This window comes from Talaromyces atroroseus, assembly GCF_001907595.1.
Source record: "Talaromyces atroroseus strain IBT 11181 chromosome Unknown scaffold_18, whole genome shotgun sequence".
NCBI lineage: Eukaryota > Fungi > Ascomycota > Eurotiomycetes > Eurotiales > Trichocomaceae > Talaromyces > Talaromyces atroroseus.
The window spans coordinates 87,373-110,702 of NW_017971450.1; the positions used below are offsets into that span (position 1 = coordinate 87,373).

At 43.1% G+C, this 23,330-nt stretch overlaps 8 protein-coding genes across 8 annotated transcripts, besides 4 other annotated features; 4 read left to right on the top strand and 4 right to left on the bottom strand.

Annotated features, from left to right (window-relative positions):
* Positions 1 to 16: 16 nt before the first annotated feature.
* UA08_09135 (hypothetical protein) lies at positions 17 to 946 on the bottom strand (the record flags this gene model as incomplete). The annotated part of the gene is made up of 3 exons (XM_020264170.1): positions 17 to 343; positions 404 to 723; positions 778 to 946. 3 exons carry the CDS (start codon positions 944 to 946, stop codon positions 17 to 19), a joined length of 816 nt encoding a protein of 271 aa, XP_020115716.1.
* Positions 947 to 2,318: 1,372 nt separating this feature from the next.
* On the top strand, positions 2,319 to 3,425 carry UA08_09136 (Chanoclavine-I aldehyde reductase; the record flags this gene model as incomplete). Its single annotated transcript, XM_020264171.1, has 1 exon — positions 2,319 to 3,425. The coding sequence occupies one exon, from the start codon at positions 2,319 to 2,321 to the stop codon at positions 3,423 to 3,425; it is 1,107 nt and encodes a 368-aa protein (XP_020115717.1).
* Positions 3,426 to 4,469: 1,044 nt separating this feature from the next.
* Positions 4,470 to 6,174, bottom strand: UA08_09137 (hypothetical protein; the record flags this gene model as incomplete). Its single annotated transcript, XM_020264172.1, has 7 exons — positions 4,470 to 4,718; positions 4,777 to 4,845; positions 4,906 to 4,944; positions 4,995 to 5,216; positions 5,247 to 5,565; positions 5,643 to 6,067; positions 6,154 to 6,174. 7 exons carry the CDS (start codon positions 6,172 to 6,174, stop codon positions 4,470 to 4,472), a joined length of 1,344 nt encoding a protein of 447 aa, XP_020115720.1.
* A 1,241-nt stretch (positions 6,175 to 7,415) lies between these two features.
* Positions 7,416 to 7,513: a repeat region (Identified by RepeatMasker using a combination of RepBase library and repeat library created with RepeatScout).
* Positions 7,514 to 7,568: 55 nt separating this feature from the next.
* Positions 7,569 to 7,936: a repeat region (Identified by RepeatMasker using a combination of RepBase library and repeat library created with RepeatScout).
* A 37-nt stretch (positions 7,937 to 7,973) lies between these two features.
* On the top strand, positions 7,974 to 8,688 carry UA08_09138 (hypothetical protein; the record flags this gene model as incomplete). The annotated part of the gene is made up of 3 exons (XM_020264120.1): positions 7,974 to 8,267; position 8,516; positions 8,549 to 8,688. 3 exons carry the CDS (start codon positions 7,974 to 7,976, stop codon positions 8,686 to 8,688), a joined length of 435 nt encoding a protein of 144 aa, XP_020115721.1.
* Positions 8,689 to 9,322: 634 nt separating this feature from the next.
* On the bottom strand, positions 9,323 to 10,631 carry UA08_09139 (hypothetical protein; the record flags this gene model as incomplete). The annotated part of the gene is made up of 5 exons (XM_020264121.1): positions 9,323 to 9,345; positions 9,408 to 9,426; positions 9,489 to 9,932; positions 10,023 to 10,412; positions 10,470 to 10,631. 5 exons carry the CDS (start codon positions 10,629 to 10,631, stop codon positions 9,323 to 9,325), a joined length of 1,038 nt encoding a protein of 345 aa, XP_020115683.1.
* A 616-nt stretch (positions 10,632 to 11,247) lies between these two features.
* UA08_09140 (hypothetical protein) lies at positions 11,248 to 11,879 on the top strand (the record flags this gene model as incomplete). Its single annotated transcript, XM_020264122.1, has 4 exons — positions 11,248 to 11,299; positions 11,365 to 11,411; positions 11,494 to 11,557; positions 11,620 to 11,879. The coding sequence occupies 4 exons, from the start codon at positions 11,248 to 11,250 to the stop codon at positions 11,877 to 11,879; spliced, it is 423 nt and encodes a 140-aa protein (XP_020115682.1).
* A 2,179-nt stretch (positions 11,880 to 14,058) lies between these two features.
* Positions 14,059 to 14,148: a repeat region (Identified by RepeatMasker using a combination of RepBase library and repeat library created with RepeatScout).
* A 150-nt stretch (positions 14,149 to 14,298) lies between these two features.
* Positions 14,299 to 14,736, bottom strand: UA08_09141 (hypothetical protein; the record flags this gene model as incomplete). The annotated part of the gene is made up of 1 exon (XM_020264123.1): positions 14,299 to 14,736. One exon carries the CDS (start codon positions 14,734 to 14,736, stop codon positions 14,299 to 14,301), a length of 438 nt encoding a protein of 145 aa, XP_020115685.1.
* Positions 14,737 to 16,317: 1,581 nt separating this feature from the next.
* Positions 16,318 to 16,593, top strand: UA08_09142 (hypothetical protein; the record flags this gene model as incomplete). The annotated part of the gene is made up of 2 exons (XM_020264124.1): positions 16,318 to 16,483; positions 16,547 to 16,593. The coding sequence occupies 2 exons, from the start codon at positions 16,318 to 16,320 to the stop codon at positions 16,591 to 16,593; spliced, it is 213 nt and encodes a 70-aa protein (XP_020115684.1).
* A 1,587-nt stretch (positions 16,594 to 18,180) lies between these two features.
* Positions 18,181 to 19,724: a repeat region (Identified by RepeatMasker using a combination of RepBase library and repeat library created with RepeatScout).
* Positions 19,725 to 23,330: the final 3,606 nt, after the last annotated feature.

The following is a 23,330-nucleotide window of genomic DNA, read 5'->3' on the forward strand; positions in this document are numbered from 1 at the left end:
AAACAACATACACCGACTACTTTGGTGCGTAAACACTCAGCATGTCTGTCCCTTTCCCAATATCATATGACCGAACTGGCTCTATAAAAAGTACCCTCTTGAACGCGCCGCTGAGCTGGCCCGCGTTTGCAATCTCAGGGGCTGTACCAGTACTGACAATACCATCGCCGCCTTGCACTAGCAGATTCCAATGTACCCCCTGCAAGCCCCATGGGGGACCAGGAAGCGCTGGATCCTTGTACAACGGGAACTCAAGACAAACCAGGTACCCATCCGACCGCAGCAACTCAGCCATGCGCTCGGACCATTGTCGGCGCATATCGGGGTGCAGAGCGCAGAGGAACTGCAAGGGATCAGGTTTCGTTATCTCAAAATATATGAAAAAGTGCAAACCGCTACTGACCGTATAATCATAAATTATATCAAAGTAAGCTTCCCCGCCTTCCAGCGCTCTGGGCTCCCAGTCCGAATCGAAAAAATCACCTTCGATGAAAGTGGCTCTGCCTGGGCTTGTTGAGCAACCACTCTTCTGCTCTCCGAAATTTTGCGCCTGCGGGCTTTGCAGTTCCTTTGAGGCGTAACTCTGGGCTGCTGCCACTCCGGTCGCAGATATCTCAACACCATACGCGTCGAAACCATGAAGAGCCAACATAACTACATCGTAACCATGCCCACTGCCCTTCATGGAATGAATATTAGTAACCCTAGGAATGTCAAATGGATCTAAGACAACGTCTTATAATCATAGATGCCCTACCGGAACCAACGCTTTCTTACGCCGACCATCAGGCGCCAGAGGCCGGAATAGATCCCCTCGTTGTTCAATGAGGTCGATTGACGCTGGCGAAGGCTTTCCACGATCCCACATGTCGTTGTGTTGCATGTCCCAGAGGGTAATCCACGCCGAGCCGTGATCCTGCAATACCCTATAACCTATCAACTTCATGTCTCTGGGGATAAAATGCCGGAACAGCGCAACGCCCAATAAAGAGTTGCAACCCACCGTTCTGAAAAGTGATTAACAATCCAAGGATGTCCCCCCGGTCCTTTTTTATTACCTGGACGTGTCATTTTTGAAAGACTCGTCACTAAATTTTAAGGTAGGCGGATGAACGCGTTTGTTCTGAACTCCCAGTGATGCGCTTTTATATATCGTAGTATCAGAGATCCTTGCGCTGATAAATCAAATCAGTCGTCATAGAGCGAGCCGTTACGATGGTGATGCCACGTGAAATGCGATAGTAAAAATGAAACATAAGCTGGTAGCTCGATCAAGTCAAGCAGTCAACCCGACTCGAATTATTGGGCCAGCAAACAGTTGGCACTCGGCCTTTGAAATCCCCGCGTCATATAAAATTATTACTATTATTGGTAGCCGAACATCCGAAATGCCCCGTTCTTCTTGATGGGATTATTTCAGGTGGTTCCAGTGCTAATAGTAATAAGTATTCGTTATAGAGTGTAACCGACCCTTGCTTGGTTATTCACGGCATTTGACCATGCTCAAACACCGAGAGCTGGCTCTTGTCAACAAATATCAGAGTTTCGCTGTACTAGTACTGCATAGGCCAACTCCCCTAAACCTACCGCTGAGCTTCCTAGCATGCCCTATAAATATCTATCTGCGAAGATGTGACTGGTCTTAATAAATCCCTAATGGGTGTACATTTGTCTATTAATTGGGCATCAGAGCAACAGCGCCGGAAATCCATTGTCTTCACGCTGCGAGCCTGAACTCAAATTCGACTTGTTTGGGTGGCAAGCACATCAATCACCGCAACTCTAATTATTCAGCATTTGTTGTGCGGAGAGTGGAGGCAATGATCTTCGTATTGTGCTTTATGTTAAAAGAGTTCTAGGCCGAATATATACGAAAATTGGGAGTTAACGATTTGCTTGTTTACTGCACTGTTAATGATTGGTGTATTTGCTCATCCCCAACGTCTTCGGTATCGTTCACCCAAACTGAGACAATATCAATATCTGCCCCAAAGTTCCATAACAGAATAACCGGACATCTGATTCAGCAAATGCGGGAGATTCTCTTGGAAGAATCTATAAAATGCCCGGAACACAGCCGGACTGAATAGTCTGCACCGCGAGATAAGTGAGGGTATCTTCGGTGAATGTCGGTGAATGATCAATTAGCTTCGGTGTGGAGGTCCAATGTTCTGTATAGATTGATCTTGGCATCCCTTAGGTGCCTTCCACAATCGGAAATTTAAGAAAACAGGAAAAGCACCAGACCCAAGAACCTCCTGAAATTTCTCAAGATCGAGTTAATCCACCTAGTCCCATACTTCACCTGAATGATCACGATGACTGCGTCCCAACTCTTCTCCCCTGTCAAGGTCGGGCGTATGCATCTTTCCCACCGCATCGCGATGGCACCTATGACCCGCTTCCGTGCTGACGATTCTCACGTTCCTCTTCCAATCGTCAAGGACTACTATGAGCAACGATCTGCCGTTCCTGGCACTTTGATTATCACCGAAGCTACCTTCGTTAGTCCGCAAGCTGGAGGCTTCCCCAACGTTCCGGGAATCTACAACGATGTGCAGATTGACGCGTGGCGACAGGTGGTGGACGCGGTACATGCCAACGGCTCTTATGTCTACCTTCAGCTATGGTCATTGGGACGTGCTGCTGACGCTGAGGTCCTTAAGGCTCAAGGTTATGACTTGGTTTCTAGCAGCGCATCCCCACTGAACAGCAACTCCCCTACACCTAGGGAGTTAACTGAGGCTGAGATCCAGCAATATATTAGCGACTACGCTCAAGCCGCTAAGAATGCTGTCGCAGCGGGCTTTGACGGTGTAGAGATTCATGGAACGAATGGTTTCCTAGTCGATCAATTTATACAAGATACCTGTAACAAGCGCGAGGACGCATGGGGAGGAGGTATTGAGAACCGTGCAAGATTTGCGCTTGAGGTGACGCGCGCTGTTGTTGACGTTATCGGAGCTGACAGAACTGCTCTGCGTTTGGGTCCCTGGAGCACATTCCTGGGCATGCGCATGGGCGATCCGATCCCTCAGTTCGCCTATCTGGTCAAGAAACTGGCTGAGCTAAAACTTGCGTACGTGCATCTAGTCGAATCTCGGGTTTCTGGTGATGCGGACGCCCAATCGGCGGAAGAGTTGCTTTTCCTGTTTCACGAATATGGCGATGCCAGCCCTATTGTGGTGGCTGGGGGCTACACGGCAAATTCAGCCAAACAAGCTGTTGACCAGAAGTATAAGAACCACGAAGTTATCCTTGCGTTTGGCAGGCCATTCACCTCAAACCCTGATTTACCCTTCAGGATTATGGCTGGTATTGACCTGCGCCCTTATGATAGAGATGGCTTTTACTCGCGCCAGGAACGCCGTGGTTATATTGACTACGACTTCAGCGAAGAGTTCAAGGCGGCTTATGATTCCTGAACTGGCGAACCCGCTTTGGGCTTCTTTTTTGGCATTTTACCGGCTCGTGTCACATAAGAATTTGCCTCTCAAGTACGTGTATCGTACCGGTTAGGGGACTCTGGCGGTGCAGCAGTATGGTTTAAGAGTATGAAATACTACAGCAATAGAATATAGTCAGCCTAGATAGCAGAGTCCGCAGTGCTATGCGCTGACCCTTACAAAATTGAAGTAGTCCTTTTATTATTCTAGCTTACTTGTTATTGCAAAAGTACTTGTGAATTGCAAGCATCTGCTCGAAGACTAACTATCCGCTTCCAATTCTTATCACAATTGCAGTCCACCAATGACCGCTACAACCATCAACATAGTGCGCCACATTTTAGGAATAACATTTGGTTTCAGTAAGGAAAAGCAGCAAGGAGTGCACCCTCAATTTCACTGCTCATGCCGTCAACCCCTTCGAACACTGCATTCTGGAGAAGAGACATTCTGAGTGATTCTACAGCATGCCTGATTTCCTCTAGGAGCCTTTCAGAATCCTGAACTTCCGTGCCCGGTGTAGGATTGTTTAGCAGGTGGTAACAAGTCGACAGTCGGTTGGACGCTTTCGACGCTCGTATTTTATAGAGCACCATCAACAAAGCATAGCAACTTTGCATTGCGCAGCAGGCGAAATAAGGAAGCATCTGAGGACAACTGTGAAGGGATGCCGCTGAATATTTGTTGCTTCTAGCGATTCTCACATATTCGGCAGATGGATCTGAATCAGCGGGATCTGGAAGGGACGTAGGAAGACGATTGAACGATCTAGCCACGGCGAGAGCCGACGTCAGGCATATTGATGAGGACTGTTGTTCAGTGAACGGGAAAATGCCCTCCAATTCTTTAATTCGGCTAATGGAGCGGCTGAGAGTCGAATCAGGCCCTTCTATCGACGTAAGGCCGCAATATTTTTGCAGAAAGACCGGGGCATCGAGGAACGCCTTGAGACGATGCAATCTTATCCGCGCACTAACGATAAAGTCAGTTCTCTCCATTCTACGTAACGAGGAGACCAGGGTATTACGTGTGAATCAAGATGCGAGCGATGATCCACAAACCTTCCACCGCAGATGCTTCTGCATCGTGCCGGTCCATCATTGGGAGCGGGTGATCTGATTCAACCATTAATGACTGTAAGTACATGTTGAGTTCGTGGAAGTTTTCTTCGGACAGTGAAGCCGGTAGTACTCTGGAACCCGCTTCGAAGCCTTTCAACATGTTGGTTGAACTGAAGAGCGCCCGTTGCGCTTTTAGAATCAACGGCCAAGGCTGCAGAAGTTAATCACGCTCCTCACAGCTACGCAAGGGAGAAGGTAGGGTGACAAACCTCTAAGGGTACAAGGAATTCGGGATATGGTGTGGTTATTCTTGGATCATCCACCGAAATAATAGGTGGCTGGCATTGTGTCCAGTTAGGTATAAGTATTTCACTAGATCTGACATAAGAGCAGCTCACGGAGACGTTCAAAACTGAGGAGAAATAGGCCATATACATCTGGAATTCTGGTTAGAGGTAGCCAAAAGCCTTGAATATGAGATTATTACCGTCATCCACCATGCACGCCTTTGTGCCTCAGGTATCTCAATAGTTTCCTTGCCAAGATCATGTAGCGACATGTCCATTGCTGTCGTAACCGCCTGATTTGTCCGGAGGCGCATCTTGGAGATGTTACCGCGCTGGCAGTACTCATATGTGCTCAAAGTGACAAGAGCCTGAATTGCCTCAAGCTCCAATTGTGCGTTTGGATGAAATGGGCGGCGCGTGCACTGTGAAAGATTAGTTCCCGACCTACTCACTCCCGAAGTCAATCCAAGAAGTTCAACTTCTCTATTGACACTTTCAAGAGCAGAGCTCGCATAGATTTCGGAATACGCCCGTCTCAGAGCTGTCTTGGATGCAGAATATACATCCTGGGCAGGTGGGATAAGCACCAATATAGAGCTCAATGCCAGACTGAGTGGCGACACCGGCCAGTACGGCACAACCGTCCTGCTGGGAGAAGTGAAGTTCTCCTCCTGCATACGTACAATTACCGGACAATCCTCATATTGTGGGACCACCGGTGGGGGCAAAAGTGGGAGGTATGGATGAATGAAAGCGTAATACGCGTTGAGACTGTTCAAAAGGATCAAAGAAAGCGGAAAAAATGGTCAGCCATACCTGTTTGTCTTTGACCTGACTGCATTACATACATATCTGCTTCGTTTTCATATGCTCGCATTGTTAAAGCTGTCGGGTTCCCAGGAGCAGCTGTCTCATGATTTGGCTGTCCCTCATCTGGGTATAGTTGATTCCAGCAACGACAAACACCATCAGTCACTGAAAGGATACCCGATAAGTTGACAAAGTTCTGGATTCCACTGGACGGACTGACGAGCCCTGAGACGTTCAAGGGGTCTGCTTGACTCCCAGGGGCTGTCACTGGTTTTCGGTCAGAGGCGGATATGGACATACGGGTATCCATCTTACCTGAGTAGCCAACGGAATTGGTTGGTGCCTGTGGAAGCCGGGAGGCATCAATGTCCGTATTCCTCTTCGAATTGTCGTATTTGGCACCCTTTCGCGGACCACCTCGCCGACTGGCCTGGTAATGGCACTCTTTGCTCCTCTTGCAGCACTGCACGTTTATAAGTATTACATATATGATAGGTTAGGATATTCAATTTTCGGTCTATTGTTTGTATTCCCAATCTTGACTCACACTGCTGCACGGTTCACATCCATCACAACGCGTCTTGGAAGAACGACTAGCAACTCTTAGTACTAGAACCTCCAGAGGAGAGAGGGTGAAAACCAGGCTAAACAGGCCGCCCTCACTGGCGGTCTTCGGGCTCGTCGAGACGTAAAAGAAGTCAGTGGCTGCATTTTAATAAACCTGCCTACCGGAAAGACAAGATTCGAGGAAGTTTAGTTTAGTAGGCCAAGTTGCCTCATACTTTTCCCCGCCGCTCCACGTGACATTTGCAGTGGGTTTACTGCCTGCATCTTTCAATTGAATCAGAGCAACAGGCACGGCACGTCCCCACTTGTGGCAAAAACAGAACTGATCATGGAGGACCTCTACAAACTCCATTAAGCTTCAAATCACTCGCGGTCAACTCTCTGGATGGAGTGGATTCAGTTGCGCTTGTGGATTTTCCTGCGGGCTAACTCAGGTTCCCTCGTCTCACCGGCCCAACCAGGTCAGGCAGGGGCAAAAAGGTGGGAACCCAAAAGAGACCTCTACTTAACCTACGTTCCCGTCGCTTCGCCTCCCAACCGCAGCCTCCCCCCACCTGGCGGTTGGGAGTCGGCCCGGGCTCAAGGGCCAAAATCTTCAAAATCTCAACCCATCATTTACAAACGTCAAAAACACTGCCAAAATGACCCCTAGCCTATACAAAACGGAGGAGGCTTTGATCGCAGAGATCCTCAGCGCGTGGCAACACAAAAAAAACCGAATTTTAGCGAATTATCGCGTAAATATGGGGTGTCTCGCAAAAAGCTCTCCCGTCGGTGGAATGGCCTACCCTCTCGCTCAACACGCCCCCCAACCAACCGCGTATTATCTTTAGATCAAGAAAAAGCTCTTTTTCTATGGCTTGAGTATCTAGATAATATAGGTGCGTCACCTACAAGCGATCAAATTGAGGCAAGTGCGAATTATTTGCTTGCTAAAGATTTCACTGGCTCCGAAGAGCCTCCCCGCGTTGGGAAAATGTGGACGTACGACTTTCAAGACCGCTTACCAGAAAAGTACGTACGAATTGTACAAAAGCCTCAAGAAAAGGATCGTACTGCTTCGGAGCACTACGGTGAGGTTGAGCGCTGGTTTATTAATCTCAAAATCGCTATACAAGACTATAAAATTCGCCCTCAAAAATCTATGGAACTTTGACGAGACCGGATTCATTGTCGGACGTGGAAAAGACGAAGCAGTCATTACAGCATACCCAAAAACATCAAGAGTCTCTAGCCTGTCTTCTCGGGAATCAATTACTGTCATTGAGTGTATAAACGCTGAAGGAAAGATTATACCACCATTATTGATTCCAAAAGGCAAAGTCCATATGGAGGAATGGTATAGCCATCTCAAAGATGACGACTGGCTAGTTGCACCTGCAGAGAATGGATTTATAACGGATGAGATTGCATTTGAATGGCTTCAACATTTTCATCATTTTACAAAGCCGTCAGAATTAGGGCCTCCGTGGCGCTTACTTCTCATGGATAATCATACAACTCATCTTACTATGCAGTTTGTTGAATATTGTGAAATCTTTCACATCCGGCCATTCCGATTTCCTGCGCATTCTACGCATTTTTTACAACCTCTTGATGGAGTCCCATTTCAGCAATATAAGCATGTTCATGGGAGGGTTGTGAACAAAGTTGCGCGCCTAGCGGGCTTTGATTTCGATAGAAACGACTTTTTTGAAGAATTGCATGATATTCGGCTCAAAACCTTAACCCTAAGTACAATTCGGAATGGCTGGAGAGAACGAGGGATTTGGCCAATTAATCCAAGCCTTATACTCGATAAAATGCCTTCACCAGAAGAAGCTTTTGAGGCTATGGTTGCTGAGGGAGATACGCTAAAAATTCATGGTGAAGCAGATGACACTATTCCCAGCTCTCCAGCCACAAAATCAATCTCGCCAACGTCAACCGCTACTGCACTACGTCGCTACATCAATAAGATTGAGAAATCAATTGACGGTATAAAGAATATATTAGACGAAGCAAGTTCAGGCCTCTCACGGCGTATAAAAGTGGTTAATCAAGGCAGCCTTACTTTAGCCGAATTAGGCGATCTACACCGTGAGAGCTTTGCGAAGGTTCGTGCAACCGTAGAGCGCAAGAATAAAAAAATTACAAAACGGCAGGTTAAAACCAGTGGTGCACTCTACGTAAAAGATGCGAATCGCCTCATAAAACGCCGTCATGATGGTGATTTATTGAGGATTCATAAGAGGCACGTCCTCGGCGCGGAGGAGCCAGCGGAAGAGCGGGCCTCAACGGAGTCTCAAGACCTCGGTTTTTTTATTGATACTCGGGGAAGTTGGTAAACATTGCTTGTATTTAGTGTATGTCTAGTTTTTATATGACATTTATATAGCGTTGGTGGACTGTCAAATCTTTTTACACGATGCTTCATCTTTTTTGGCCCTTGAGCCCGGGCCGACTCCCAACCGCCAGGTGGGGGGAGGCGAAGCGATGGGTAGTATTCCACACGTGGACGCTTCTCCACTGTCATAGGATAGAAGAACAACTAGGAGGTCACCCCGCCATCTATATGCCTTATGGAATAATCATCCAAAAAGACCACAGTGCATTCTTCCTCACCCATGTTTTAGTTTATCGTTTTACCTGTCCCGCAGGTTGTATCCTTAACTAAATGCATTAGCGTCATTTCGCCTTGCGGGTGAGTTGATCGAATCCACTATTTTTGAAAAAAGAGTCGCTAATATTGTGGGCTGCTGAAGGTCGTCTTTGAGGAGAGTGAACATATAGGGAATTTGCGGGTTATATACTTCAGGAGTATGTGGTGCGCCAAGTTGAGACCCTGATGGGAAATGCTGCCGGAGCTGGAAAAAACTGCAAACTTCGTGCAAAGTGTTTGTTACCTGAATTCGTGTCAAATGACAAGGTTTATATACTGCAGGAAGGACGATGGCGGGTGCATTGGACATGAAATTCCACATAGCTGTATAATTTTCAACATGAAACTCCAACATCTTTGATCGGAGGGGCTATGAGGGGTGGAAATAAAGGATTGTGGATAGCTGAGATAGTCATTCCAAATTCTGTTATCTGGATTCAAGTTGAGGCAAATTTAGGCCAATTTAATCGGCAAGCAATATACGAAATCCCACGCTTCCCCTCGCTTATATCATCCGTAATAACCTAGAATGGCTATATCCGTCGGTAGGTAACTGTCCAATATTTTGCCTAGTTGATATTAACAACAACCTTACCGAAATGCCTTTGAGCTGCCTATTTCACATATAATCAGCATACAATCCCACATGCGGACAAAAGGACTTTGGAAGGCTTACCAAGTACTCAAAAGCTTGTTTACCCTGTTCGAGATCAAAGATTTTTTGGTCAAGCACAGGATGAATCTCGTTCGCCTCAAAAGCACGAACCATGTCTTTGAGCATGGCACGGCTACCGACGTAGATACCTCTGACTGTACAGATGTTGACCAACGCGAGCATAAGTCCGGGCTGAGGCTTATCACTTGAGCCTAGGAAGCCAATCAGATTAATAATACCATCCATCTTAATACACTTAAGGCTTTGCTCAAGTGTGTCTGTGCCTCCGATGTCCAAAATGTAGTCAACTCCAGATTGGCCTGGGGTGAGTTGACGAGCCAATTCACCCCAATCTGGAACATTCCGGTAGTTGATGACGTGGTCAGCGCCTAGCTCCTTCAATTTCTTCGACTTTTCCTCTGAAGAAGTTGTGGCGATAACAGTTGCACCTGCGGCTTTAGCTAACTGCAAGCCAGGTTATTTTTGTCAGTCTTCGTTTTCTAGGTCGCTCGGATCAAGAATAAATCCGGTCGAGCAGATGGACCATGAGCATACCTGCAGCCCAAAGACACTGACACCCCCCGTCCCCTGGACTAACACATACTGTCCTGGTTTAAGGGGTCTGAGGCCGTATAAAGCATTCCAGCTTGTGAGTGCCGCCCCTGGAAGGGTGCTACTCTCCAGAGCACTCAAATTTTTGGGTGCTTGCACCAATCCTGACTCGTCATATACTCCATACTGGCGAAAGACGCCGTCAATAGTCCCGCCTACTCCGGTTGACGCAGCATAGGGATCGATGTCGCCGTACTGATGTCCTTGGTTGAAGACGGTTATCACATTATCGCCTTTTTTAAATTCTTTCACTTGGGAGCCAACTTCGACGACCACCCCGGCTCCGTCTGAAACGGGGACGATAGGATATCTATGGGCAAAGGGAAATGTTCCCTTCCGGCGGTCTTAGTCAGCATGGGTTTGGAACCATGCCAGGCACGATGGTCTTACCTTGGCTATAGCGCAGTCCCGGTAATTGAGAGCTGCTGCTTGGACTTTTACCATCACTTCGTGGTTGCCAACCTTAGGAAGAGGCGCTTCCACCAAGCTCATGCCACTGAAGTCCTTGTCTGGATGGGCTATAGTCCACTGTTTCATTGTAACTGCGGCCATCGTGGCTAGTCAGATCTGCCTTCCGAACACAAGAATTGAGAGATACCTGAGAGCTGTAATATAAGATGCGTCATTATCTTCTCTGTTTCTTAAACACAACGAGCTGTAAGTTTATATAAACCTACGGCCGTCCTCCTTGACCGATGTCCATCAGTCCCCACGGTATGTGGTCATGATGTCAGCGAAGGCAATTGAATCGGCATTTGATCGGGTATCAAACACCGACCTGATCAAACACCGGCACAAACTGAAATGGTCGGAGGATAACTGCCTATTGCCTCAAATCACAGTTACAGTCCCATTGAAATTATGGGAAGGACCTTTTTTTCCATGGGAGCCAGGGTGCATGGGTGCATGGCGGAACGCTGCCGGAGCTTGTTGCCTCTTGGCTGTGCGGGGCGATACAATATTTTTCAGAATCCATGACGGTGTTTGTCGTAACCACTTCTTTCGCCGAGACTCGGTGAATAATAGTTGTTGCCCTTTCAACACATCAAAATTTAATTTATACTCTAGGGTATATAAACGTCAGCTTACCCTATAAGTATAAATAACTTGCAAGTCTTTATAGATGATTCAAACACTCATTGATTGATATACAATCAACACCGCCAAAATGGTTCTCACTGGAAGCTGTATGTGCGGCAAAATCAAGTACCAGGCTGTTGGTAAGTGTAACAACGTCTTTGACTCTACTTCGAAGCTATTAATCTCTTTTTTTTTTTTTTCGCAGCTGAGCCCATCGTGAAGGCAGTTTGCCATTGCTTGAATTGCCAGAAGGTAAATACATTACTGATAATTATATCTAACTCTTTTCAATGTCCCCGATCTCAAAAGTGGTAGAGTATTGACAGCGTTACAGTTCAGCGGTGGAGCCTCCACTACCAATTTTATCATTCCGCGATCTTCATTTGAGATCCTATCGGGTAAGTTGCCTTTCCCCCCTCGCGCATAATATTATGTGGGACAAATCCTGACTCTTTTACAGGCACTCCCAAATCTGGCCAGTATATGGCGGACTCTGGATATATGTATCACACCTTTTTCTGTGGAGATTGTGGATCGTCCCTCTATGGTCAGCCTGATTCGGCGCCAGAAATAATGTCTATTAAGTCTGGAACGTTGGATGGAGGGGCGGCCAGACTTGAGGGCGATAAAATCGATGCTGAGGCCTTCATCAAGAGGCGTGTTGCTTACCTAAAGCCAATCGAAGGGGCAAACCAAGTCGAAGGCATGATACAAGCGTGATATCAGCTTCCTACGAGTTACATTAAACTTTGCAGGAACAATTTTCCGAAGATACTTTATCCTGTTCCATATCGCAATAATGTTATCTCGCGAGGAACGTGATCATTCAATCACATAATTCCAGAATAATGTAGGGCTCTTAGTAGCTCCATGAAATAAGCTGCCATCGTCCAACATGGAACCTCTCTTTCTCTCTCTCCGATACTCTCATCCTAACCATACTACTCCAATTGAGCCTTCATGAGAGATGTTTTAGCCGAAAAATGGATGAATGCCTTAGAGATGAACATCCCCACATCGTACACGCGAGACGTTGTCTTGTGGATATGGATCTCTTGGTATTTTCATCTCCCTACCCAATTCAAACAAGCTACTTCGACTGCAATGACCTGCAGTATTGGACCGATTGTTGATCTGGGATTTCCAATTCCTCAACATATCCTAAGTAAGAGACAGACAGAAGCTCCTTGATGATCTTCATGGATATTATGACACCGGTGAGTGCGAAATGCACAATGCAAATGATGACATCATGAACATACTCGAAGGGGATGACTGAGTTTGACTTGCTACGTTTCTGGCCTGACCCTGTATCCAGATCCTGGGGCATCCCGGGTATCTACGCTTTCTGAACAATGTCCCTTGTTTGAAGGTGAAATGAAAGTGTTTTACCAAGATATGATAAATACCATGAATCCTGACTTATTCTGACGAAAGGGTGCTATATAGCTGTTAGCCTTATAAAATTAAGATTTGTGGTCCAACATCTGTACTTACTTTGAGAAAGCTGTGGAGGTCTGTGTTGGTTGGCATCTTGATGAAGGCTTCAGCTATTTTCTAGGATATACTCTTCTTGTCTGGGCTATTCTAGAGGTTAAGTAGACTATGTGTAATATAGTAAATGGCTTTTATGTTGTGTGAAACATCCTTAGTCTTCTATGCCTGTATCATGCTTTTTCTGATATCTCCTGTTGGGGTATCAGTGGAATGATCAAAATGATTCGATTTGCCGGAATGATTTACTAATTTTAATCTCTTTATCTCTGTTATTGTATATATTGTCATAGTGTAGATTGCCATGACTGATGTTGAGATTGTTATGAATATAGATTAGTCTATGTATTACTTATATATTTGTTAGTTGTCACATTACATATCCAATCGCGCCATGGGACCTTTTTGCAAATGGTCGCCACTGCAATGTGATCAATCATTTCAAATTGCTTCAGTCTTGTTAAGGATATCCCTGGTCTCTCGTAGCTCAGGTGAACCTGATTCCCCTCGAGCGAAAAATCCAGAAGATTCAGGAGGTTGGGATGGTTGGTTTGCTGTACAAAACCACCTTCTTCATGACCCCTTTCTACCGATTTGACAAATACAGGTCGAATAGAGACATCTTTGATTTCCATTCCAAAATACCCATGTTCGGATGGTTTCACGGGGAATGCGGCAAGAATGGTACCAATCGCAGGTCGTGAAAACTCTTCTGAACCGCTCGCCCTCTTGGTAATGGTTTCTATCTCATCACAGTCTTGGACAAGATTTTTTGGACCCCCAGACGTCCTCTCTGGAGAGATAGTAGTTGTTCGGGCACGTTTGTTCATTTAGAGCAAGACCATGAGCGTCCGCAGTCTAGAAAGATCGATCTCGGAGCAACCTGGGGTGTTTATATAGTTTCAACTCAGGTCTTGTTGGAGATCCCCAAGATTGGGTGTGACTCACAGCCTCCCGATCTAGAATATTCTCTAGATAATCTTTACTTGCCAGTTCGGCTTGGGTGGCAAAACTCCGCCCATCTGATGACTACCTAAACAGTGAGGGTCACCAAGCTCTCCTTCTCCAACGAGACCTTTTATTCTTGTCGGATTCGGGTTGGTTGTATCCATCTGGTGTGGTGGCCCGAGAAATACTTGGTAGAGATTCTGCTTGAACATTTTCAATGTCAGTAGATATGTAGACTTCCTTGGTAGTCAATCTTCAATGATAGAGATCACATATATTAGAAACAGATGTCTATTTCTATTTCACTTAATTCACCCATGAAGATGTTTCTATGACTTTCGGCATAACCGCGGAAGGAGTCACCTAATGCGATACGGAGGAGAGTCTGGTGATATGATCAGGAAGTCAGGTGTGCATTCTCCCCAGTCCGGGGAATTGATATATCTAGTTATAGAATTGACGAATTATAGACTTAATCATTCTATTATAATGTTTCCTTTCAACAGCTAGTCCCTGCTACTATCATGCAAGCCGGTTTTGTAACAGTTGGCACTAGTATAAAGCTGTTCCAATAGAACCCCCCAACCCTCTTTTATCGCAAACATGACGCGGATACTGCATGAAGACCAAGATCCAAAGTATCGACTAGCGAGACAAGACGCAAACGAGAATTCAGACGCGGGGGTTATCAACAATGTCAATGGTCCAGTGATTCCATCTGGGTATCATGGTGCTCTTTCCGTGAGCCCACTAGCAGGTTCGTCAGGTGAGCGATATTCATGATCAGCATGGCTAGGAACATCAAGGCCGCATCAAAGATGTACATAAAAACCTCGTAGCTGATGAGGTACCCACTGTTGCCTTGCGCGTACTCGATCAAACGAAAAATCGACCGCACCAAGATAAGAATACTTGCAATATACAAGCCGAAAAGCACTGTTTCCCACGTCCCTTGTGTTTTGCCATTTCCACGACTTGAGGTCCCCATCACTCGCATGGTAGGGTTTCTTCGAATGCGATAGTGGAAGGTTACACAGGTAACCATGAAGAAGCTGAAGAATAACAACTGCACAGCAAGGCCGGCAATGGTAATGTGCTCTCCTAGATTGTAGCTGCTAATTGTGCCACTAGCCATGATACCACCGCCTGGAGCGTGATCAATTAATACTAATTCCTTTTTCCTTTGTTTAGAGAGGGAGAGAAGACTTGCCTGCTGCTTGAGCTAGAAATCCAACGATGTCCCCAATCACAAAAATTTTCGTCATCTATTTGACTGGGACTATAGAGAGCTCTTCTGCTCGTAGGAAAATAATAAGTCGACCCAATACTATGTAGATCGATACGGCGTATAGAGGTGGAGTGAGGAGAATCAAGATGGTTATTACACTGTATATAGGAACCGATTCTTTGTGATTATGAGCAAGAAGATGGCAGATATAGCTAATTATTTGAACTGTTGCGATCAGTTGTTACTCAACACTGTATCGCATGAAATGTGACCTTAAAGGACCCAATGGTAGTCCGAGTTCATAGATACTTACAAATGCCTCCGATCACAAACGCAATAAAATACCACGCCCTTCCTCGTATCAGCTGGTATACATGGCAAATCGTGGTCAGAACGAACAAGACCACGAATACCGCCGCCGGTGGTGTTGAAGGGGTATATCTGTAAAGCTTAAAGTCTAGCTTATTGGAATCCATGGTCAAAGGGACCAAAACGTAGATATTCGAGTGCTGCAGAGGTGACTGAATTGTTTTCCTTTTTTCTTTCCTCTCTTTGGAAGCGTGAAACTGAGGCTTTCAAAGATGTCAAAAGAATCAAACGGCATTTTCTCAAAGGACAAGGCACTTTCGAACGGCAGTTGCCTTCTTCTTGCTTCTTAAGTAATGTTGCTAAATCTCACCCGTCCTTTGAAAGCGAAAACGAAAACGAGAACGAGGACGACTACTGGGAACTGAGAGAGCGCCCTGGGACGCGCGTCAAAAGATCTATTACTCCGTACGTAGAGCCTGAAACCTAAGGACTTGGGTCGATTGGGGGCGAATCGGAGAATGTCCACCCGCAAGAGGACAGTACCATTGGATTGGATGGGATGGTCACTACGAAAAACGGATATATAAAGAGACGAAAGAGAGGAGCTTCTGATTGGTTGTAAATCGATACGAACGCGAAAACGAGAACGAATATAAAGCCAAGAAACTGCTCCACGGCGGCTGAAGCTCGGAATGCCCCAATTATTGAAAGCGGCATAAGAAGAGATAACTATATCTTCGCCGGAGAGAGGGCCCTTGTAGATCCCCACTGTTTTTCATTGCTAGTCACTGTCTCCTGAAAGATCTCACGTAATAGCCCCTGTCGACTTTGGTTTATCATTTAACATACGGGCGGCTCACGGTCTGTCTCAGAAGAACTATTGTCTTGTCTTATTTTAGTGTTTAACTTGAAACCGAAAGTAACAGCTTGAATGTTTGATCTTGATCTGAGGTGGTCTTCCGTGTACCGAAATAGATACCGGCCAACAACAACTGGCTCCAGAGTCCATAGCCAGCATCTTAACGCGGGAGCGAACACGAAAACGATATCGATGATGGAGAGGTATATATACCCATACATACACAAACACTATCTCACACACACTCAAAGTACTAGCATTAGGCACAGAATCCTCTCTTAACTTTCTCTGGCGATAATTGATTCTGTTCGCAATTCACAATGTCAGACGAAGACGCCGTCAAATTCAAATTGTACAGGTACGATCCATCAGCAGGCGCAGCAGCGGTCTTCTGTGCTGTATTTCTCATGACCTCTATGATCCATGCATACCAACTTGCGCGAACTCGGACGTGGTTTTTTATACCATTCGTGCTAGGTGGTTTTTGTAAGTTGGTCTAAAATCATAGCGACTGATGCAAAATTTCATCTAATGATCATACGCGTTCAGTTGAGTTTTTCGGGTATATGGGAGTAAGTAGCATCTGGAAACTGTGAAAAGTCTTTGCTCCCGAATTGATCAGTTGTCTTTTAGTGAATAGAATCAGCAAACCAAACTCCGAACTGGATAATGGGCCCATATATTCAACAAACACTTCTGCTGTTGATTGCCCCTACTTTGTTTGTAGCGAGTGTGTATATGGAACTTGGACGAATCATAATCTTGACAGACGGTGAAGAGCATTTGTTGGTCCTGTGTAAATGGTTAACTAAGATCTTCCTCATTGGGGATATCACCTCTTTCTTTATGCAAGGTGCTGGTGAGTGAGTGTTTGTCTTTATTAAGACATTCACAATGAAATAAAAAAGCTAATCATGGGAAGGTGGTGGGATAATGGCAAGTGGAAACATACAGTCTCTCTATATAGGAGAGAAAATCATTATTGGAGGCTTGGTAGTGCAGTTACTCTTCTTTGCTCTCTTTATCTTCACCACCCTCAAGTTTCATTTCGGCCTGAAGAACAATCTAAATTGAAAAGTGCTCACCTAATGACTTCCTTGGGAGAGACATATCCTGGCTCTTTATATAGGAAGCTTGCTCATCCTAGTTCGCTCGATCTTTTGTCTTATTGAGTATGCTCAAGGAAATGCCGGCTACCTGGTGTCATATGAAGTGTATATGTATGTTTTTGATGGTTCGCTGATGATGCTCACTATGATGGTTTTCTTGTGGATACATCTGAGTGAAATTAACGCTTTGCTCAACCCCACAGCTGCTAGAAAGGCAGTTAAGCGTGTATTTTCTGTCTATGCCCTTCACCAATTCACTCCAAACTGATTCTCGTTTGCGAGACTGATACACCGGGAAAAGATCAGTGGACCTTGGCAAAGGGTTCCTCGCAAGAACATACAAATGTACATTAGAACGGTATAGATAAGCACCTGTATCTCGCAAGTGGTTGGCTTGGTAAATAACGCTAGTGAGGTTTAAATATTAATTAAAAGTACGCTAGCGCAATAGGAAAATATAAATGCTAATACGATGTAGTAACTTAGATTAAATTTCTTTTCGTGGCGTGCTTTAAACCGCCTCATCGATATTAGATTGTACGTTGCAGTCCAGCCACGGTTATAATGAGAAATCAATAATATTATTACCGTCCCTTAGCACCTTGTGCACGGTCCACCGTCGTGCACGATTATGAGTATTTACAATATCTACGATTTGAAGCTTTACAACAGCACACAACAAGAAAATATATTAAACATTATGGTGTAGTAGTAAATCGAATATAAGGAATTTAGTAAGCAAATTTTTAGTTAGCGAAAGCGTACGGGGAGGCGGATTGGGCGGCCTCGGCGGTTTGTGTGAATAGCTTCCTCAACAACTTCCTCATGAGGCGTAGGAGGGTTCTTCGTAGGTGATTGCTGTGACATTTGGTGCCTTTGCTTCTTGCGAGGCTTTGGAGTAGCTAGAACGTCTTTTTGAAGCTGTAAATCAGCTGCCTTGGCCAGTTTTTGCTCTGCTCTAAAGCGCTCTTTTTCTATAGCTTCTTGTTGCCGTTGTTCTTGCTGTTGTTGACGGATTTGAGCCTTTTCGACTCTTTCTTTCTCCTTAGCTGCCTTTGCGAGCCTTTGTTGAAGCTTTTTATCATCTTTACGGGCTTGCTCCTGCGCAGCTTCCTCATCTTTTTGATGTAATAGATCCCGAGCACTCTGAATCTTTTGAGGGCTCCAAAAAATAGCGCCTCCATCATTTTCCGAAGGCATATCCAATAATAATGGTTTTTTCTTGTTGGTGCGCTTTTGAACATTTATAAGAGTCCTTTCAAGGCCCTTACAACGTTCTTCAAGAAGAATAAGATGCGTGGAAAACGCGTACATGGTATTCTTGAGCTTTTTTGCCTTTTTGTCGTAAGAATCATTGATAAGCTCCTCCATTGCTGCTCTCATTGGGCGCCAGTCTTTTGCTTCAAAAATTGAAGCTGTAGACTTGCTGGATTGGGGCCTGCTATTCGGTTTCTTGATAAATTTGCGTATAACAATATCAGGATCAAAAGGGCTCAATCCAGTGCTTCGGAAGCCAGATTTGATATTGCGCTCAGTAAAAGCCTTGCCCCAAGCCTTCTAAAAGAGGCCAAAAAAGTCACGTTTCCGGAGACGGGTGAAGCCTTCGCTCTCATACATAAATTGATCAAGAGCTACACCGTAGTGGTAAGAAAGAGGCCCAAATAAAGCAACGTCAAGAGGCTGTAAAGTATGCGTTGCATGAGCCGGAAATTGGGCCAGTAAGATTCGATTTTGATCACAATAGTCAAGAAATTTCATATTGATATGGGATCCATGGCCATCGAGGATAAGAAGCCTCCATCCCCGGCTTGCTTTGTGCTTGGTCTCTCGGTCAAATATAGATTTTAACCACTCCAAACCAAGCTCATTATTAGTCCAACCTGTTTCTGAAGATGCAAAAAAGCAGGCATGTTCTTTGGGATCAAAATCTTCAACCCATGAGCTTTGAATAAGGCCTGTTTTTGCCATATAAATAAGACCCGGGGATAGCGCTGTCCCATTAGCACAAATGCAACCAATTGTTGTAATCCACTCTCGATTGCCATCTTGGAGGTGTTGCCTTTGCTTTCCTTGCTCATACGCGCTCCGAGAGAAGATTCTCTTGCGTTTTTTTGATACTCCAATCATGAAGCCTTTTTCGTCCATATTGTATATCTGATCCGGCTGAAGGTTATATTTCTCGATTTTAGCACGTAGATTGGCAAAATATTTCTCGTATCTTGATGCTGAATCAGCCCGTTGCCGGTCAATATCAAGACCAGTTGAATATCGATATATGAGCTCATCTGAATGCTTCTGGAGCCAGCGGCCAGGCCAACTTTTACCAGGCTCAACACCAGTAATATCCTTTGCTAGATTTGCAAGAGTTTGCCGCGTAGGAGGCAGGCCTCGCTCGGTGAGCTGATTAACCCATTTTATAAGCGTATTTGATTGCTCGTTGTTGAGAAATTGTTGATTGTTGTATCCAGCTTGTTTTGAACGTGTAACACCGTTGAAACGCCTCGATAGCGTTGAGCGATTAATACCATATTTTTCTGCAATTTTTGTAATATTGATGTCTTCTTCTTGTTTTAAGGAGCGTAATTCTTCAAGTGCGAGATCAATTGGAGCCATATTGAGGTAGTTGACGCGCTTTCAAATATTGTCAATTTTCGCGTTTTTGAAGTATACCGTGCACGACGGTGGACCGTGCACAAGGTGCTAAGGGACGGTAGGGGACCGGCATAAAACTGGGCATTCACATCCGAATCCTTGTAATAATCCAACCATACATACTACATTTTCCCAAGCATTCCCTTGCCCCACAAACGGAACGCGCTCAACTGGGTCCGTACCTTGGCATCGAAAAGTCAATCTCGTTATCGTTTTCGTTATCATTTTCGTTATCGTTTTTGTTTTCCTTTTCCTCCGCATATATCATGCACCTAAAAAATTTGCTCGCTAGTACTACCACACTGAAAGCCTTAACAAAGGCATTAGAGCTTAAAAGGACATTTGAAAGGAGAGAAAAAAACTTGATCCTAAAATATCCTATGAGTAGTTAGATATACATAAAGTATTAGCTATATCACCATATTAATCATATAAAAAATCCTATAATAGCTATATATAATATAAGCAAAGAAAAATCAAGATTTATTTATCTTATTAACTTCCTTACCTTAATTATCTATAAAAAATATAACTTATTTATATATTCTTAATTTTATATATAGTATAATAAAAACTAGTCTTACTTAAATTATATAAAATATAAAATAGCTTATGTTTATAATTATAAAAATAAAAGCTTTTCTGAAATTAATATATCTTAAAATAACTAAATATAACTATATTATTATTTTAAAGATTATTATTTATAATATAGTATTTTTACTATTAATTAAATAAATTAATTTAACTCTTTAAATAAAAAAATTACTAATATTATATCTATTCTTAGAGAATAAAATTAACAAAACTCTAAATTAATATATTATTTTACTCTTTATATATCTATAATTATCTCTAAGTATAAGAATATCTAGAATATTTAATAAATTAAAATTCTAAAAATAACTTACTTATATAGATTTTTAATATATAATATTCTTTTCTTATTTACTCTTTATCTCTTTTATTTTAAATTAAAGAATTATAATAATTATATAATAAACTTAAAAATATATTTAATATTTAGACTATATATATTTATATAAGTCTTTTAATCTTTAATTATTAAGAATTACTTTATACTATTTAACTTCTATAATATTATTATAATCTACACATATAATTATCCTATAAAGAATACTAAAATTAATACTATTAATCTTCTAAATAATATAATAAAGATATTTAGAATATCCTATAAAATCCTAATAATCATACTATATTTAAAGTCTATAAGACATAATAACCTTAAACCTCTTTTCTAGCAAGATTATAACTTGCCCCTCTCTTTAAAAAGATAAGTTATCTCCCTCATACTACCTATTATTCCTCTTCTTCTTTATACTACTAAGGAGTAATTACTATAAGAAACTAGAAATCTTCTATAATCTATACTTCCTCTTACTAGTTTTATAATATTTTCTCTATTATTTATAGTAAACTAGATTAAAAAGAGATATAACTGATAAAAATCTTATAAAGCTAGGAAAAATAACTTATTTAATGGCATTAATAGATAACTTCATAAGCTTAATTAGTATATTAAATTAGAGCCTTTTAATCCTAAAAAAAAAAATTATTAGTTAGCAAACTCTTACAATATTATCTTCCTTCTTTAAAATATTTAAATTAACTAAGTCACTACTAGAATACAAAATAATATTCTTCTAGCCTCTATCTATCTATAAAAAATTTATATTTTTTATACAGCAGAAGAGCATAATTACTTATATATTAATTACTTATTATTATACTCAACTCTACACTTTATAATATTATTAATTTATTGAACAAAAAGCATAATTTTTATTAACTGAAATAGCAAGTATTTTGCCTTCAAAATTACTATACTAGATTGATTGGCCAAAAAGTATACTTTGCAAGGACTACGTTTAAGCAGGCAAAGATAACGCTCTAGATTTGCAGCAGTATATATCACTCTTATTTATCTTGTTACATTTCTCTCCTGCCCTTGATGGAGAAATAAAGCAGATACAGTATGGTCGCAACGTCTGCAAAATTGATTTCAATCTTAGTGCGTGTAGAGTTGTCGCATTAGCTTCTCCACGCAAATCCTTACCACAATCAACCCAGACTGCACCCACAACAGCCTCAAAATCGGTTGCTAAGCTATGTATAGACTGGCCCTGATGAGAATTCAAGCAAACCGTATCTTTCAGATGTGATTTGATCACTCGGTTCGCTATTACTTCATTGCTTGCTGCATGCTGCAGTAATGAGCTTCCATCTACTAGTGAATTTTAGTGGCAATTCTTGACCGACAAAGAAAGAGGTACGTACAGCAGCTTTGCCCAGTCTGATACCACGAATCTATTAGTATGAGTGCCACGACTTTGTCCCCCAAGAGAGCTAAGCGCTTATTTTGTGTCTGATGCAGCGCCTCTCTCAGCAGGTCGCGGTCATTGAATGTGTAGTCAATGATTCGCTCAACACTGTCACAATCCATCTCTCTGATAGATATAGATATCTAATAGTTGTTTTTTGGCTGATTTACTGTATCTTAAATTTCTACAGTGATTTAATTTACTTATATCTGTTGACTTCGCAGTACTGAAGATTTCTTAACTTCCAATTACCTCACACCTGTTGCGGTGGCTTTTCAATTACAAAGGTAACGGAGTTTGTATGGGTCATCCGAAAACGGAACACATACCACGATATACACAGACACAAAATAGCCATACCCAGAGCCACAAGCATACTGATACTGGTGGTAGGCCGCCTTCTGCCGATGTAATAACAGAAAAGGGTAGATGAAATCATTGGCCCTTTGAATTCTACCTCATCGTGGTTGACCATATGTAGGAGCCATATTTGTGTTAGTTCATGTCAGTTTATCAGGATTCCTTCCTCGGAATTGTCAGTCATACCTAGCGTTGTGGGATTCATGCAGGGCTTAGTACCGATCGGAATGGACTGGTCTGGGAATCTATGCAAATATCTCCCTCAATTGAGGACAGATGCTACAAATATTTTGCTTATTTATTACAAAGTATCTGGGCTTAATGCGGCTTAGTTCTCTATATACTGATCCTGACTGTCATAAATTATCAATCTACATGTATCTATCTTGCTACTGTACAGACGGTATCACAGAAGCGTTCGAGTGAAGTTTACACGAGGCTAAAATTGTAGTGAGGGGTGACTATGCCGCATGGAACTTAAGAACTATGGCCTTGTTTGGAGAGATAAGGCAGCCACTCAGGTTGTAAGTTCTTGTGACTATGGTGGGTGCCATTTTTTGATATCAATATAGTAGAATTTATGAGAAAGACTAGTGTTCTAGCGTATCAAAAAAAATAGATCCGATCCTCTCGTCTAGGAATGTTTTCGATAGGATACGTGTCATGGACAGGGGTCAGACGTCACGCCCCTCTCCGGAATTTTATAGTGAAGCTATACCAGGTCGTGGACGGAAGGTCAAATATTTGTTTGATGTGCGGTTCAATCCACCCACGAGGATAGCATCCATATCCTGTTTTAGATTATTACCAAAAAGAATCTCATAAAGAGATCGTATACCTGAAACAATCGGTTACAAGACTATCCTA